The 14,470-nt window shown below is 51.2% G+C and overlaps 2 protein-coding genes across 3 annotated transcripts in view; one reads left to right on the top strand and one right to left on the bottom strand.

Moving 5' to 3' along the window:
- The window catches only part of dock5 (dedicator of cytokinesis 5), a 293,002-nt gene extending 288,575 nt beyond the window's left edge, over nucleotides 1–4,427 (top strand). For both annotated transcript variants that reach the window (XM_078239223.1, XM_078239224.1), the window contains 2 exons: nucleotides 574–689; nucleotides 1,826–4,427. In XM_078239223.1, coding sequence (XP_078095349.1) covers nucleotides 574–689; nucleotides 1,826–1,936 — 227 coding nt within the window. In that variant the 3' untranslated portion in view covers nucleotides 1,937–4,427. The remainder of the gene's footprint in view (nucleotides 1–573; nucleotides 690–1,825) is intronic.
- Nucleotides 4,428–8,590: 4,163 nt separating this feature from the next.
- LOC144510079 (progonadoliberin-1-like) lies at nucleotides 8,591–14,127 on the bottom strand. The gene is made up of 3 exons (XM_078239317.1): nucleotides 13,965–14,127; nucleotides 11,498–11,575; nucleotides 8,591–8,782 (listed from the first exon to the last, which is right to left on the bottom strand). The coding sequence occupies exons 1-3, from the start codon at nucleotides 14,106–14,108 to the stop codon at nucleotides 8,750–8,752; spliced, it is 255 nt and encodes an 84-aa protein (XP_078095443.1). The 5' UTR covers nucleotides 14,109–14,127; the 3' UTR covers nucleotides 8,591–8,749.
- Nucleotides 14,128–14,470: the final 343 nt, after the last annotated feature.

Here is a 14,470-nt window from a genome sequence, read left to right as displayed (position 1 = left end):
TAAGATGCTCTGTCGCTAGGTCGGTACACACTTGATGGGCCAAATGGCCTCCTTCTTCACTGTAGGGAGTCTATAATGTCCAAATGCAGCAAGATCTGGACAATATCAAGACTTGGGCTGACAAGTGGCAAGGAACATTCACACCACACAAATAGCAGGTAATGACCATCACCAACAAGAGAGAGGATCTAACCATCGCCTCTTGACATTCAATGACATCACCATCGCTAAATCCCCCCACTATCAACATCCTGGGGGTTTCCATTGACCGGAAACTGAGCTGGACTCGGCCGTATAAATACTGTGGCTACCAGAGCAGGTCAGAGGCTGGGAATCCTGCGGAGAGTAACTCACCTCCTGACTCCCCCCAAAGCCTGTCCCCCATCTACAAGGACACAAGTCAGGAGTGTGAGGGAATACTCCCCACTTGCCTGGATGAGACTGGGAAGAATAATACCAGTTTGTGGGCTGCTTTCTTGTGACACCCACTATTCACGGTTAAAGTCGGACATCTGGTTCCAATTCTCGAAGGCCAAGAGTTTTGACGTAACCTCTCACCCTTCCCTCTCGCAGGTTCTCCCACACTGCAGAGCAGCCCAGAGATCACACCAGACTCGCGTGACACTCCCCCACCAACCCCGCCGAAGAACAGGCCCTACGAAATGGGCAGCCAGAGAGAGGTGTCGGAGGTGAGACGCTGGCTGACGAGTTGGAACGAGGGGTGGGATTGGAGAGCGCTCTGGAGTGCTGTTAAAAGAGGGAGAGAGGAGGTGGCCAGGTCAGACAGGTTAGCGAGTCGAGAGATTGGGAGAGGGGGGAACAGGAGAAGGAAAGGATAGAGAGTGAGTGAGAGAGTGAGTGAGAGAGAGAGGGTGAGTGAGAGGGTGAGTGAGAGAGAGAGTGCGTGAGAGGGGGTGAGTGCGTGCGAGGGGGTGAGTGCGTGAGAGGGGGTGAGTGCGTGAGAGGGGGTGAGTGCGTGCGAGGGGGTGAGTGCGTGCGAGGGGGTGAGTGCGTGCGAGGGGGTGAGTGCGTGCGAGGGGGTGAGTGCGTGCGAGGGGGTGAGTGCGTGCGAGGGGGTGAGTGCGTGCGAGGGGGTGAGTGCGTGCGAGGGGGTGAGTGCGTGCGAGGGGGTGAGTGCGTGCGAGGGGGTGAGTGCGTGCGAGGGGGTGAGTGCGTGCGAGGGGGTGAGTGCGTGCGAGGGGGTGAGTGCGTGCGAGGGGGTGAGTGCGTGCGAGGGGGTGAGTGCGTGCGAGGGGGTGAGTGCGTGCGAGGGGGTGAGTGCGTGCGAGGGGGTGAGTGCGTGAGAGGGGGTGAGTGCGTGAGAGGGGGTGAGTGCGTGAGAGGGGGTGAGTGCGTGAGAGGGGGTGAGTGCGTGAGAGGGGGTGAGGGTGAGTGCGAGTGCGAGTGAGGGTGAGTGCGAGTGAGGGTGGGTTGCACACAGGGAGAGTTGCAGAGAGGGAGAGTTGCAGAGAGGGAGAGTTGCAGAGAGGGAGAGTTGCAGACAGGGAGAGTTGCAGACAGGGAGAGTTGCAGAGAGGGAGAGTTGCAGAGAGAAGGAGGTTACAGAGAGAGAGAGTCACACAGAGGGGGAGGTTACAGGGAGTGGGAGATATGGGAGCAGAAGAGGTGCTGGCGAGAAACATGAGCAGGAGAGAATCGAGAGATGAAGAATGAGAATAAAGAGGGGAGCGGGAGGAGAGAGGGGGATAAAAGGAGAGAGGAGGACAGAGGGAACTAACTGTAGCTGAGGTGTAGACGCTGATGAATTCCTATCGAGCTGAGTTGATGTGAAGCCAGTCTGTCATTTTGTTGTGGTTTTTTACAGGCCGCCCCACCTCTACCCGGGAAGAGCTCATCCCGGCCTCCAACACCCCCTCCGAAAGTGCGGAGATCGCAGCCAGGCCTTCCCTCCGGATCTCTCCTCGGAGCCGAGTAGCTGCCACGGTGTCTCCAAGTGGGACTGCCGGTCTCTCCCGAAACGCGGGAGAATCCTGGGCACAGATGCGGGGGCTGGCGGGGTGGGAGGGGGGGAACTGGACGCCAACAATGGACGTTGGACCCGACTGCTGCCCCACAGCCCGTAGCGTTCGCCTCAGCCCGCCGTGCGCGGTGCCCGATTCCGGACGCGGCGCCTCTTTTGGTCGCATCGGGCTCTCTAACCCCCTCCCTCGGTCAACATGCCCAGTGCGCACAGCAAGATCCCAGGTTGCGCTCCGCGGTCCCGGCTCACCTGAGCCTTCTACCGATGACCTGCCCATCCCCCCCATCTTCCAGCTCAACCAATCATCTTAAATCCGTCGTGTGGGTAGCGCACTCACAATTGTTCATTAAGTGCTGCCCCTCTCACCCTCGGATGTGCCTTGGCATCGACTGGGGACCGCGCAACTTCGAAACAAGACCCCCGACATAAAGAGGAGGGGGAGGTACTCAAAGTGGGATGAGACAGCAGTGGGGGGGAGAGAGCAGAAACTGGAAGGGACTATTAAAGCCCCCCATAGCTCTCACCCGGGTGCGGACTCTCTCCCCACCGCCCACTCCCCTGAATTAATATGGATGTTTATAACACTGCACAATTTGGATTGTATATTAAGAGGGACATTAACTAGTTAATTTAACATTCTAAACCACTTGAATGTACAAAGAATGACAGGCGTCAGTTAATTATTGATAATTCTATTGACTTTATTTCTAATACCCCCGTGTCGCCCGCGGCCGCATTGGCATCTGGTTCTAACCCGTAGCACCAGAGTCGCAGCCCTCTGCCACTCTCCTTTGGGTGCGTCTCCTTTCGCTGTGCTTTCACCCCCCGGTCAGGCGATACCACCCCTCGGAACCGCCAAATACTGACCCTGAAAGGATTATTCGCCCCCTTCCCAGGTCTCTTCGACCCGACCTCTAGAACCAGGAGCCTTCCCTACATCCAAATCTTTTTTTGGCCTCAAATGGCAAACTTTTGGTGCCAACCCTAGCGCCAACCTGGGAGTCGGTGGCATGTGTCGCTTTCGAACCCAGGTACCCAATGATTTTTGAAGGTACTGAACCCCCTCTTTTACTTTGCTGGGCCTTCCGAACACCAGTACAGGCCTGATAATGGAGCAGGTTCTCTCTGACCCAGACGCAGGGCCGCACAGAGGCAAGGCCTTGAATTGTAGTGTCTCTGAGGTGAAGGCTGTGTTTTGCCCTGACCTCCAAACAAGTTGAGGAGGCTGGCCCGGCAACCCTCTGAGCCCCATCCCAGATTTTGGGCGGGAAGTTGCCATGGAAACGGGCTCGGGAGCCCTCAACCCCATTCCCATTGTAGCACTAATCAGCGCGCTACACCACCAATCGCGATTAAGCCCAAATGACCAACCTCAATCGATCGCGACTCGCCTGCGAGTGGAAATCGAGCACCCTGCTGAGTCAAGTGTTCCGCAATGTCTTTTTTTTTTGGACAGCCTCTTAAAGTGCCAAATTTCAACCAATCACAACAATTTATACTGCAGGAGCAAAGGGTGCTGATTGGTTGACCAGTAAACTCTGATTGGCTAAGGTGGAGAAAGGAACTATCTTCCCCTCAAGCTTCCAAAAAGGCTTGGACATATTCCTTTTGTTTGCAGAGCATGAGTCCCCATTAATAATGTGTGTCGATTCAAGTATGTATAAATGAGCCACATTACGAACTTGACTGATTATTTTAAATGCGTCCTTAATGTAGCTATCAGCGCACTCGGTATCATTCATCAAGTGCTGCCCCTTTCCAGCAGCCTTTTCTCCTGCAGTATAAATTGTGGTTGTTTGAAAATTTGACACTCTATCATTTGTCCGGTTTAAATTGACCAATTTCTCTGGCTGGGCGCTCTGTGTCAACGGTCAACGGTCCAGGCCAGCTTCCAATTGGACAGTCTGTAGACCATCAAACGTGAGGCTCAATCTTAATTCCCTTCCCCCACCAATCGGGACTGGGGAGAGGGGGATTTAAATATTACAACAAAGCCCTGCGCCTCCAGTTGAAGGCTCATTCTCATTATCAACCACCCTGTTTTGCGAATCCGGCGGATAATTTACAGCGCGGCTCGTGGGCCAAGAAGAGAGAGGGGAGAGTGCCCTTCCTCCAAGCGCGACAAGTAACCCAGAATATCTTTCTCCCCCCCCTTACCCCCAATCGGACATCCTCGCCCCGCCAACCACAGAGACACACTCTCCCCTCACCCACAACCAAACACAATCGAAGAGCGCCCCCTCCTGCGAACTCTTGCCAGCCTCCAATAGGATTAGGCCTAGTCGAGAAGGTTCCACTCCCGTAGCCTGCACCATTTGGACATCCTGTGGGCAGGAACCGACTCCCCCACCGACAGAACACAGTTTATAGCACCGTTATTTGACTCCTTGTAACCGTTAACATGCACTCCTCCTGTAAAGTTTGTAAATATACTGATTTTTAAAAAGGGTAAGTCTCATTATTGAGACATGTGTTCTCACAGTGAGAGCAGCCATCTTGAAATGGAATTCCAAGAGAGATGCATTTGTATTTGTTATTTAAAATGTGTACAGCGATTACTTTGCTGGTTTGCTGTTCTTTCTTTCATACGGGTGGTCGGTTTTTCTCCCCCCTTTATTCGTTCGTGGGACCCAAGGGCGGCACGGTGGCACAGTGGGTTAGCACTGCTGCCTCACAGCGCCAGGGGCCCGGGTTCGATTCCCGGCCTGGGGTCACTGTGCAGAGTCTGCACCTTCTCTGTCTGGGTTTCCTCCGGGGGCTCCGGTATCCTCCGAAAGACGTGCTGGTTAGGTGCTAAATTCTCCCTCAGTGTGACCCGAACAGGAGTGTGGTGACTGGGGGATTCTCACAGTAACTTCATTGCAGCGTTACTGTAAGCCGACTTGTGATACAAATAGTTAAAAACCGCACACGGTAGCACAGTGGTGAGCACTGCAGCCTCACAGCGCCAGGGACCCGGGTTCGATTCCCGGCTCGGGTCACTGTCTGTGTGGAGTCTGCACGTTCTCCCTGTGGTGGTGACGTTCACGAGGGGTCATAGGTTCAAGGTGAGGGGGGGGAGGTTTAACACGGATATCAGACGGACATATTTTACACAGAGGGTGGTGGGGGCCTGGAATGCGCTGCCAGGCAAGGTGGTGGAGGCGGACACACTGGGAACGTTTAAGACTTATCTAGACAGCCACATGAACGGAGTGGGAATGGAGGGATACAAAAGAATGGTCTAGTTTGGACCAGGGAGCGGCGCGGGCTTGGAGGGCCGAAGGGCCTGTTCCTGTGCTGTATTGTTCTTTGTTCTTTGTCTGCGTGGGTTTCCTTCGGGTGCTCTGGTTTCCTCCCACAGTCCGAAAGACGTGCTGGTTAGGTGCTAAATTCTCCCTCAGTGTAACCCGAACAGGCGCCGGAGTGTGGGACTGGGGGATTCTCACTGTAACTTCATTGCAGTGTTAATGCAAGCCTACTTGTGACACCCAGAGTTAAACATTTGCCTCAAGCCTCAAGGAGGAGGCTGCGGTCTATCAGGCCCCTTCAAGGATGGAAATTCTGGGAAGCTACCTACTCAAGAACCAGGCTTTTGAGGCCTAGCAGCAAAGAGCAAAATGAGGGAGGTGGATACTCAACAAGACCTTGGAGTCCTCGTGCATCAGTCGCTGAAAGTAAGCGCAGCAGGCAGTAAAGAAGGCAAATGGTATGTTGGCCTTCACAGCGAGAGGATTTGAGTATAGGAATAGGGATGTTTTGCTGCAATTGTACAGGGCGTTGGTGAGGCCACACCTGGAGTATTGTGCGCAGTTTTGGTGTCCTTATCTGAGGAAGGATGTCCTTGCTATAGAGGGAGTTCAGCGAAGGTTTACCAGGCTGATTCCTGGGATGGCAGGTCTGTCATATGAGGAGAGACTAAGTCGGTTAGGATTATATTGACTGGAGTTTAGAAGAGCGAGAGGGGATCTCATAGAAACTTATAAAATTCTAACAGGGTTAGACAGGGTAGATTCAGAAAGAATGTTCCCGATGGTCCAGAACTAGGGGTCATAGTTTGAGGATAAGGGGTAAACCTTTTAGGACTGAGGTGAGGAGAAATTTCTTCACCCAGAGGGTGGTGAATGTGTGGAATTCACTCCCACAGAAAGTAGTTGAGGCCAAAACGTTGTGTGATTTGAAGAAGAAATTAGATTTCGCTCTTGGGTCTAAAGGGATCGAGGGATACGGGGGGAAGGGGAAAGGATCAGGATATTGAATTTGATGATCAGCCAATGGGCGGCACGGTAGCACAGTGGTTAGCACTGCTGCTTCACAGCTCCAGGGTCCCAGGTTCGATTCCCGGCTCGGGTCACTGTCTGTGCGGAGTTTGCACATTCTCCCCGTGTCTGCGTGGGTTTCCTCCGGGTGCTCCGGTTTCCTCCCATAGTCCAAAGATGTGTGGGTTAGGTTGATTGGCCAGGTTAAAAATTGCCCCTTAGAGTCCAGAGATGGTTAGAGGGATTAGCAGGTAAAATATGTGGGGTAGGGCCTGGGTGGGATTGTGGTCGGTGCAGACTCGATGGGCTGAATGGCCTCCTTCTGCACTTTAGGGTTTCTATGATTCTATGAATGATCAAAATGAATGGTGGAGCAGGCTCGAAGGGCCGAATGGCCTCCTCCTGCTTCTCGTTTCTAACAAAGATATTAAAAGCCCAAATCAGCGATCCTGTTATTATGATTTATTTTTTAAAAATCACTTTTCTCGATCATTTTCTTTAATTCTAAGCATTGTTTTGGATGTTATATCTTTAAAAACTTTTTAAAAAAAGAAGGATAGAACATAAATATTGAAACAATTGACCGAGCAGGAATGCCAACTGTTGACATAGGTTGAGGCAATTAAAAGCTCAGATGACAGCGTGACAAAAGTTACCCTGACAACGGGCCTGGAATCTTTCGGAAATGCGTTTTGTTTCCAGGGGGTGAGGGAGTTGGGAACTGACTACTCGATCAGTACACAATAGCGGCCAGCTAGCTGACACTTGGCTGCCAGTCTATTGACGCCAAGATACTTCAGATTCCCATCCTTTTCAAATCCCACACCATCTCTCTCTTCCATCCCCCCGGCCTTTCCGAGTTCTCTGAACTCCTCCAAATCCGGCCTATTGGGCAGGCCTAACTGCTCCCCTCGATTTTTATCATCGAACCTCGAAGCAGGAGTAGGCCATTCGAGCTTTGAGCCCACTCCGCCACTCATTGGCGGATCATCAAATTCAATATCCTGATTCCCTCCCCCATATCCCTTGATTCCTTTAGCCTTAAAGGAGATGTATGAGGCAAGTTTTTTTACACAGAGGGTGGTGGGTGCCTGGAACTCGCTGCCGGGGGAGGTAGTGGAAGCGGATACGATAGTGAGTTTTAAGGGGCGTCTGGACAAATACATGAATAGGATGGGAATAGAGGGATACGGTCCCCGGAAGGGTAGGGGGTTTTAGTTCAGTCGGGCAGCATGGTCGGTGCGGGCTTGGAGGGCCGAAGGGCCTGTTCCTGTGCTGTATTGTTCTTTGTTCAAGAGCGATATCTAATTCCCTCTTGAAATCTCACAATGTTTTGGCCTCAACTACTTTCTGTGGGAGTGAATTCCACACATTCACCACCCTCTGGGTGAAGACATTTCTCCTCACCTCAGTTCTAAAAGGTTTACCCCTTATCCTCAAACTATGACCCCTAGTTCTGGACTCCCCCCACCATCGGGAACATTCTTTCTGAATCTACCCTGTCTAACCCTGTTAGAATTTATAAGTTTCTATGAGATCCCCTCTCACTCTTCTAAGCTCCAGTGAATATAATCCTAACCCACTTAGTCTCTCCACATATGACAGACCTGCCATCCCAGGAATCAGCCTGGTAAACCTTCGCTGCGCTCCCTCTATAGCAAGGACATCCTTCCTCAGATAAGGACACCAAAACTGCACACAATACTCCAGGTGTGGCCTCACCAACACCCTACACAATTGCAGCAAAACATCCCTATCCCGATACTCAAATCCCCTCGCTATGAAGGCCAACATACCATTTGCCTTCTTTACTGCCTGCTGTACCTGCGCGCTTTCTTTCAGCGACTGATGCACGAGGACACCAAGGTCTCGCTGAGTATCCACCTCTCTCACTCCAGGTGAGGCCTCGCCAACGGCCTACACAACTGCAGCGGAACATCTGCATCATCGCTCCACCATTGGCGGCCATGCTTTCAGCTGCCATTCCCCCATCATCCCCCTCTAGCTCTGGAATTCCCTCCCTCTGCCTTGGCCAAGCGTTCCGTCAGTTGAAGACCTCTCCTTAAGTGGCTCGGGTAGATATGGTCTGATTGCCCCCGGGGAATATTTGGGCGAATCGAAGGGAAATGCAAAGGTGGTTCTCCGACGTGGTTGGGCTCCCAGCCAGTTGAACCAACATTTCCTCAGGAAAGACTCTTCCCGAAGAGACACAAAGGGCAGGATTTTCCGGCCACGCTTGCCCCCCAAGGCCGGAGATTCCCACCCTAGGACAACGGACCTTTGCACGGTCCATGTCCTGCCCACTACAATTCCTGGCGGGACAGGAAAATTCCACCCATTGTATGAATGAATAATGATTAAGACGCACTTTGGCCCAAAGAGTTTAGAGACTTTATTTGCACTCAACATCGAAGGAACTATTAATTTAACAGATTCGATTCAGGACTGATGGTATAACATCTGCCGTCGATAGAACAGGTTGAAGCTGTCATTCCCAATTCTAGGAATGTCCCTCGGAGTCAGTCCCACTCTAAAACTTCTTTCTCCTGGGCGTAAACTTTGCCTGGAAAGCGGAAAAGTCAAACAGCGTTGGCACAGAGACGTTTAAATAGCTCACTACCAACCGCAAGCTTTCTTTCATTCATTTGTGGGACATGGGCGTCGCTGGCTGGCCAGCATTTATTGCCCATCCCTAGTTGCCCTTGAGAAGGCGGTGGTGAGTTGCCGTCTCGACAGCTGAGTGTCTCGCCCAGCCATTTTCGGAGGGCAGTTGAGAGTCAACCACATTGCTGTGGCTCTGGAGTCACATGTAGGCCAGACCAGGTAAGGACGGCAGATTTCCTTCCCTAAAGGACATTAGTGAACCAGATGGGTTTTTCCAACAATGGTCATCAGTAGATTCTCAATTCCAGATATTTAGGGCGGCACGGTGGTTGGCACTGCTGCCTCACAGCGCCAGGGACCCGGGGTCGATTCCCGGCTTGGGTCAATATCTGTGCGGAGTCTGCACATTCTCCCCGTGTCTGCGTGGGTTTCCTCCGGGTGCTCCGGTTTCCTCCCACACTCCAAAGATGTGCGGGTTAGGTGGATTGGCCTTGCAAAATTGAGCCTTAGTGTCAGGGGGACTAGCTAGGGTAAATGTATGGGGATAGGGGCTGGGTGGGATTGTGGTCGGTGCAGACTCGATGGGCCGAATGGCCTCCTTCTGCACTGTAGGGATTCTATGAATTCAAATTTCACCACCTGCCGTGGCGGGATTCGAAACCAGGGCCCCAGAACATTAGCTGAGATTCTGGATTAATAGTCTCGCGGTAATATCGCTAGGCCATCGCCCTTTTTAGCCAAGGCTGTCGTGAGTAATGTTGCTGTCATTAAAGGCTAACAAGCCAGTTCACGCAAGCAATTGGGAAGGCAAGTAGTATGTTGGCCGTCATCGCAAAGGGATCTGTGTACGCAGAGTGAGAAAACCTTGCTGCAATTGTATACAGCCTTGGTGAGACCTCACCTGGAGGCAATCATGTACACTTTTAGTGTCCTCATCTAAGGGTGTTAACGCTTGAGTCTGTATCATTGCCTGGGAAGTAATGGCCCAGTGGTATTATCGCTCAACTATTAATCCAGAAACTCACCTAATGTTCTGGGGTCCTTGTTAGAATCATAGAATCCCTACAGTGCAAAAGGAGGCCATTCGGCCCATCGAGTCTGCACCGACCACAATCCCACCCAGCCCCTATCCCCATACATTTACCCTATCTAGTTCCCCTGACACTAAAGGGCAATTTATCATGGCCAATCCACCTAATCCGCACATCTTTGGAGTGTGGGAGGAAACCGGAGCACCCGGAGGAAACCCACGCAGACACGGGGGAGAATGTGCAAACTCCACACAGACAGTGACCCAAGTTGGGAATCGAACCCGGGTCGTGCCACCATGCCAAGTGGTAATTAATCACCAGGTTGATATCGGAGATGAGGGGGTGTAGCTTATGAGGAGAGATTGAGCAAATTGGGTCTGTACTCGTTGGAGTTTAGAAGGCTGAGGGGTGATCTTATAGAGACCTATAAGATAATGAAGGGGCTGGATAGGGTAGAGGTAGAGAGATTCTTTCCACTTAGAAAGGAAACTAGAACTAGAGGGCACAGCCTCAAAATAAGTGGGGGCCAGTTCAGAACAGAGTTGAGGGGGAACTTCTTCTCTCAGAGGGTAGTGAATCTCTGGAATTCTCTGCCCATTGAAGTGGTGGAGGCTACCTCGTTGAACATGTTTAAATCACGGATAGATGGATTTCTGATCGATAAGGGAATTAGGGGTTATGGGGAGCAGGCAGGTAAGTGGAACTGATTCACTTCAGCTCAGCCATGATCTTATTGAATGGCGGGGCAGGCTCGAGGGGCTAGATGGCCTACTCCTGCTCCTATTTCTTATGTTCTTATGTAATATCACTAGACTATTAACCCAGAAATTCAGCTAATGTTCTGGGGACCCGGGTTCGAATCCCACCGCGGCAGATGGTGGAATTTGAACTCAATAAAAAAAATCTGGAATTAAGAATCTACTGATGACCATGAAACCATTGTCGGAAAAACCCATCTGGTTCACTAATGTCCTTTAGTGAAGGAAATCTGCCGTCCTTACCCGGTCTGGCCTACATGTGACTCCAGAGCCTCAGCAATGTGGTTGACTCTCAACTGCCCTCGGGCAACGAGGGATGGGCAATAAATGCTGGCCCAGCCAGCGATGCCCATGTCCCGGGAATGAATAATCTTCGGTACCGCTTCGGAGGAAAGGTTTACAGAAATACGAAGACCGAGATTGAGTGGACGTGGAGAAGATGTTTCCACTAGTGGGAGAGACTAGAACTCGAGGGCAAAACCTCAGAGTGAAGGGACGCGCCTTTAACACTGAGATGAGGAGGAATTTCTCCAGCCAAAGGGTTTGGTGAATCTGTGGAACTCATTGCCACAGAGGAGGCCGGGTCATTGAGTGTCTTTAAGACAGAGATAGATAGATTCTTGATCAATAAGGGAATCAAGGGTTACGGGGAAAAGGCGGGAGAATGGGGATGAGGAGCATATCATCCATGATTGAATGGCGGAGCAGACTCGATGGGCCGAGTGGCCTAATTCTGCTCCTATATCTTATGGTCTGATGGACATGGGGACATCTAGCCACCGGGGATGAATGAACAGATCGGGAGTGGAGAAAGGAACTATCAAAGCTAACAAGCCAAGGTTTAGGGGAACACATTCAGAAGGGGCACAATACTCCCTCGCTTACCAGAGTGTTTCCCAAATAATCGGGAGGAGGAAATTCCACCATTTGGTTGTTCATCAACTCATCCGCATCCATGGCAGCCTGGAATAAGGAAGGGTAATGAAATATTAATTCCTTCAAAAAGCACATTCATATCGAGACCCTGGCTTCAAATTCTCTGCTTGTTAGATAGGCCGGTGGGGAGGGGCATTCTGGGAACAAAAGCAGGCTGCGGGGAGATATGATGGAGGTGGCACAGTGGTTAGCGCTGCTGCCTCACAGCTCCAGGGACCCGGTTCGATTCCCGGCTCGGGTCACTGTCTGTGTGGAGTTTGCACATTCTCCCCGTGTCTGCGTGGGTTTCCTCCGGGTGCTCCGGTTTCCTCCCACAGTCTGAAAGACGTGCTGGTTTGGTGCTAAATTCTCCCTCAGTGTAACCCGAACAGGCGCTGGAGTGTGGCGACTGGGGGATTTTCACAGTAACTTCATTGCAGTGTTAATGTAAGCCTACTTGTGACACTGATAAATAAACTTAAACTATTTCTACTCCATTCAAAGTGCTTTTTGGCCCCCTGTTGTCATTTGTTTCCGACTTGACCTCTATGAGGCATCGAGATGCGTACAAAGTTGGGTGGGAGGGTGAGCTGTGAGGAGGATGCAGAGATGCTTCAGTGTGATTCGGACAGGCTGAGTGTGTGGGTATGTGCATGGCAGATGCAGCATAATGTGGATAAATGTGAGGTTATCCACTTTGGTAGCAATAATAGGAAGACAGATTATTATTTGAATGGGTGTAAATTGAGAGAGGTGGATACTCAGCAAGACCTTGGAGTCCTCGTGCATCAGTCGCTGAAAGTAAGCGCGCAGGTACAGCAGGCAGTAAAGAAGGCAAATGGTATGTTGGCCTCATAGCGAGAGGATTTGAGTATCGGGATAGAGATGTTTTACTGCAATTGTACAGGGCGTTGGTGAGGCCACACCTGGAGTATTGTGTGCAGGTTGGTGTCCTTATCTGAGGAAGGATGTCCTTGCTATAGAGGGAGTACAGCGAAGGTTTACCAGGCTGATTCCTGGGATGGCAGGTCTGTCATGTGAGGAGAGACTAAGTCGGTTAGGATTATATTCACTGGAGTTTAGAAGAGTGAGAGGGGAATCTCATAGAAACTTATAAAATTCTAACAGGGTTAGACAGGGTAGATTCAGAAAGAATGTTCCCGATGGTGGGGGGAGTCCAGAACTAGGGGTCATAGTTTGAGGATAAGGGGTAAACCTTTTAGGACTGAGGTGAGGAGAAATTTCTTCACCCAGAGGATGGTGAATGTGTGGAATTCACTCCCACAGAAAGTAGTTGAGGCCAAAACGTTGTGTGATTTCAAGAAGAAATTAGATTTCGCTCTTGGGGCTAAAGGGATCGAGGGATATGGGGGGGAAGGGGGGATCAGGATATTTACCCTGTGAATCCCCCTGACACTAAGGGGCAATTTAGCATGGCCAATCCACCTAACCTGCACATCTTTGGACACTAAGGGGCAATTTAGCATGGCCAATCCACCTAACCTGCACATCTTTGGACACTGAGGGGCAATTTAGCATGGCCAATCCACCTAACCTGCACATCTTTGGACACTGAGGGGCAATTTAGCATGGCCAATCCACCTAACCCGCACACCTTTGGACTATGGGAGGAAACCGGAGCACCCGGAGGAAACCCACGCAGACACGGGGAGAACGTGCAGACTCCACACAGACAGTGACCCGAGGCCAGAATCGAACCCGGGTCCCTGGCGCTGTGAGGCAGCCGTGCTAACCACTGTGCCACTGAGCTGCTGCCTCATAGCGAGAGGATTTGAGTATAGGGATAGGGATGTTTTGCTGCAATTGTACAGGGTGTTGGTGAGGCCACACCTGGAGTATTGTGTGCAGTTTTGGTCTCCTTATCTGAGGAAGGATGTCCTTGCTATAGAGGGAGTGCAGTGAAGGTTTACCTGGGATGGCAGGTCTGTCGTATGAGGAGAGATTAAGTTGGATATGACTCGCGTTCCCATTCTCCACGTGGTAACTGGCTGATTCAACATGTTTGAAAGATAGAAATAGGAGTGGGAGGAGTCCCCTTGAGCCTGCTCCACCATTCATTACGATCATGGCCGATCCTCTATCACAGCGCAACACTCCCCCATTCTTTCCCCATACCCTTGCTGCTTCAGGCTACACTGTTTTCAAACCTTCGGGGTGGCAAAGGTGGTCGTGACGATGCCAGAATGTTTGGTGATTAGTTTGAGCCGGGGCAGAGTCAGTCTGATATTCAACCAGAGACATTTCAAATCAGAACATGCTGTAAATACATGGGACATCCTTTAGTTCTTCCTTGCAGACTCCCTCTGCTGGTACAAGTGCGTGTTCATGTGTCTATGTGTGCGCGCATGTGCGTGTAGGATTCCGTCTGGGAGGAAGCAAGTTAAAACCTGGGAAAAGACAGAATCGAGGCACCTACGTCCTGTAGCGGTTCCAGAAGATCGCCCCCAGCTCTCTTCCCGCCAGGTCGGAGGTCAAAGGACCAATGCTGTGCGGACAGTAGGTTGACAAAGATGGCGAACCCCAGGGCGAGGTAGACAAGTGATCTCATCGTAGCTGGCATTCTGGGATAGCGAGTGTGATGCTAGCTGCAAATAGAAAGACGCACACTTACTTATTATTAAATTTGGAAAAATAAGTCGGGGCGGAGAGAGTGATAAATTATTGTGAGTAAATTGTAGAAATAAGAATGAATGTTGTCTGAAAACTGGAGGAAACAATTTGTGTGGAGTTTGCACATTCTCCCCATGTCTGCGTGGGTTTCCTCCGGGTGCTCCGGTTTCCTCCCACACTCCAAAGATGTGCGGGTTAGGTGGATTGGCCATGCTAAATTGCCCCTTAGTGTCCAAAGATATGTAGATTAGGTGGATTGGCCATGCTAAATTGCCCCTTAGTGCCCAAAGATGTGCAGGTTAGGTGGATTGG

The sequence above is a fragment of the Mustelus asterias genome, chromosome 22 (genome assembly GCF_964213995.1).
Source record: "Mustelus asterias chromosome 22, sMusAst1.hap1.1, whole genome shotgun sequence".
NCBI lineage: Eukaryota > Metazoa > Chordata > Chondrichthyes > Carcharhiniformes > Triakidae > Mustelus > Mustelus asterias.
The sequence above is the reverse complement of the archived record's forward strand: the minus strand, read 5'-3'. Positions and strand labels throughout refer to the sequence as shown.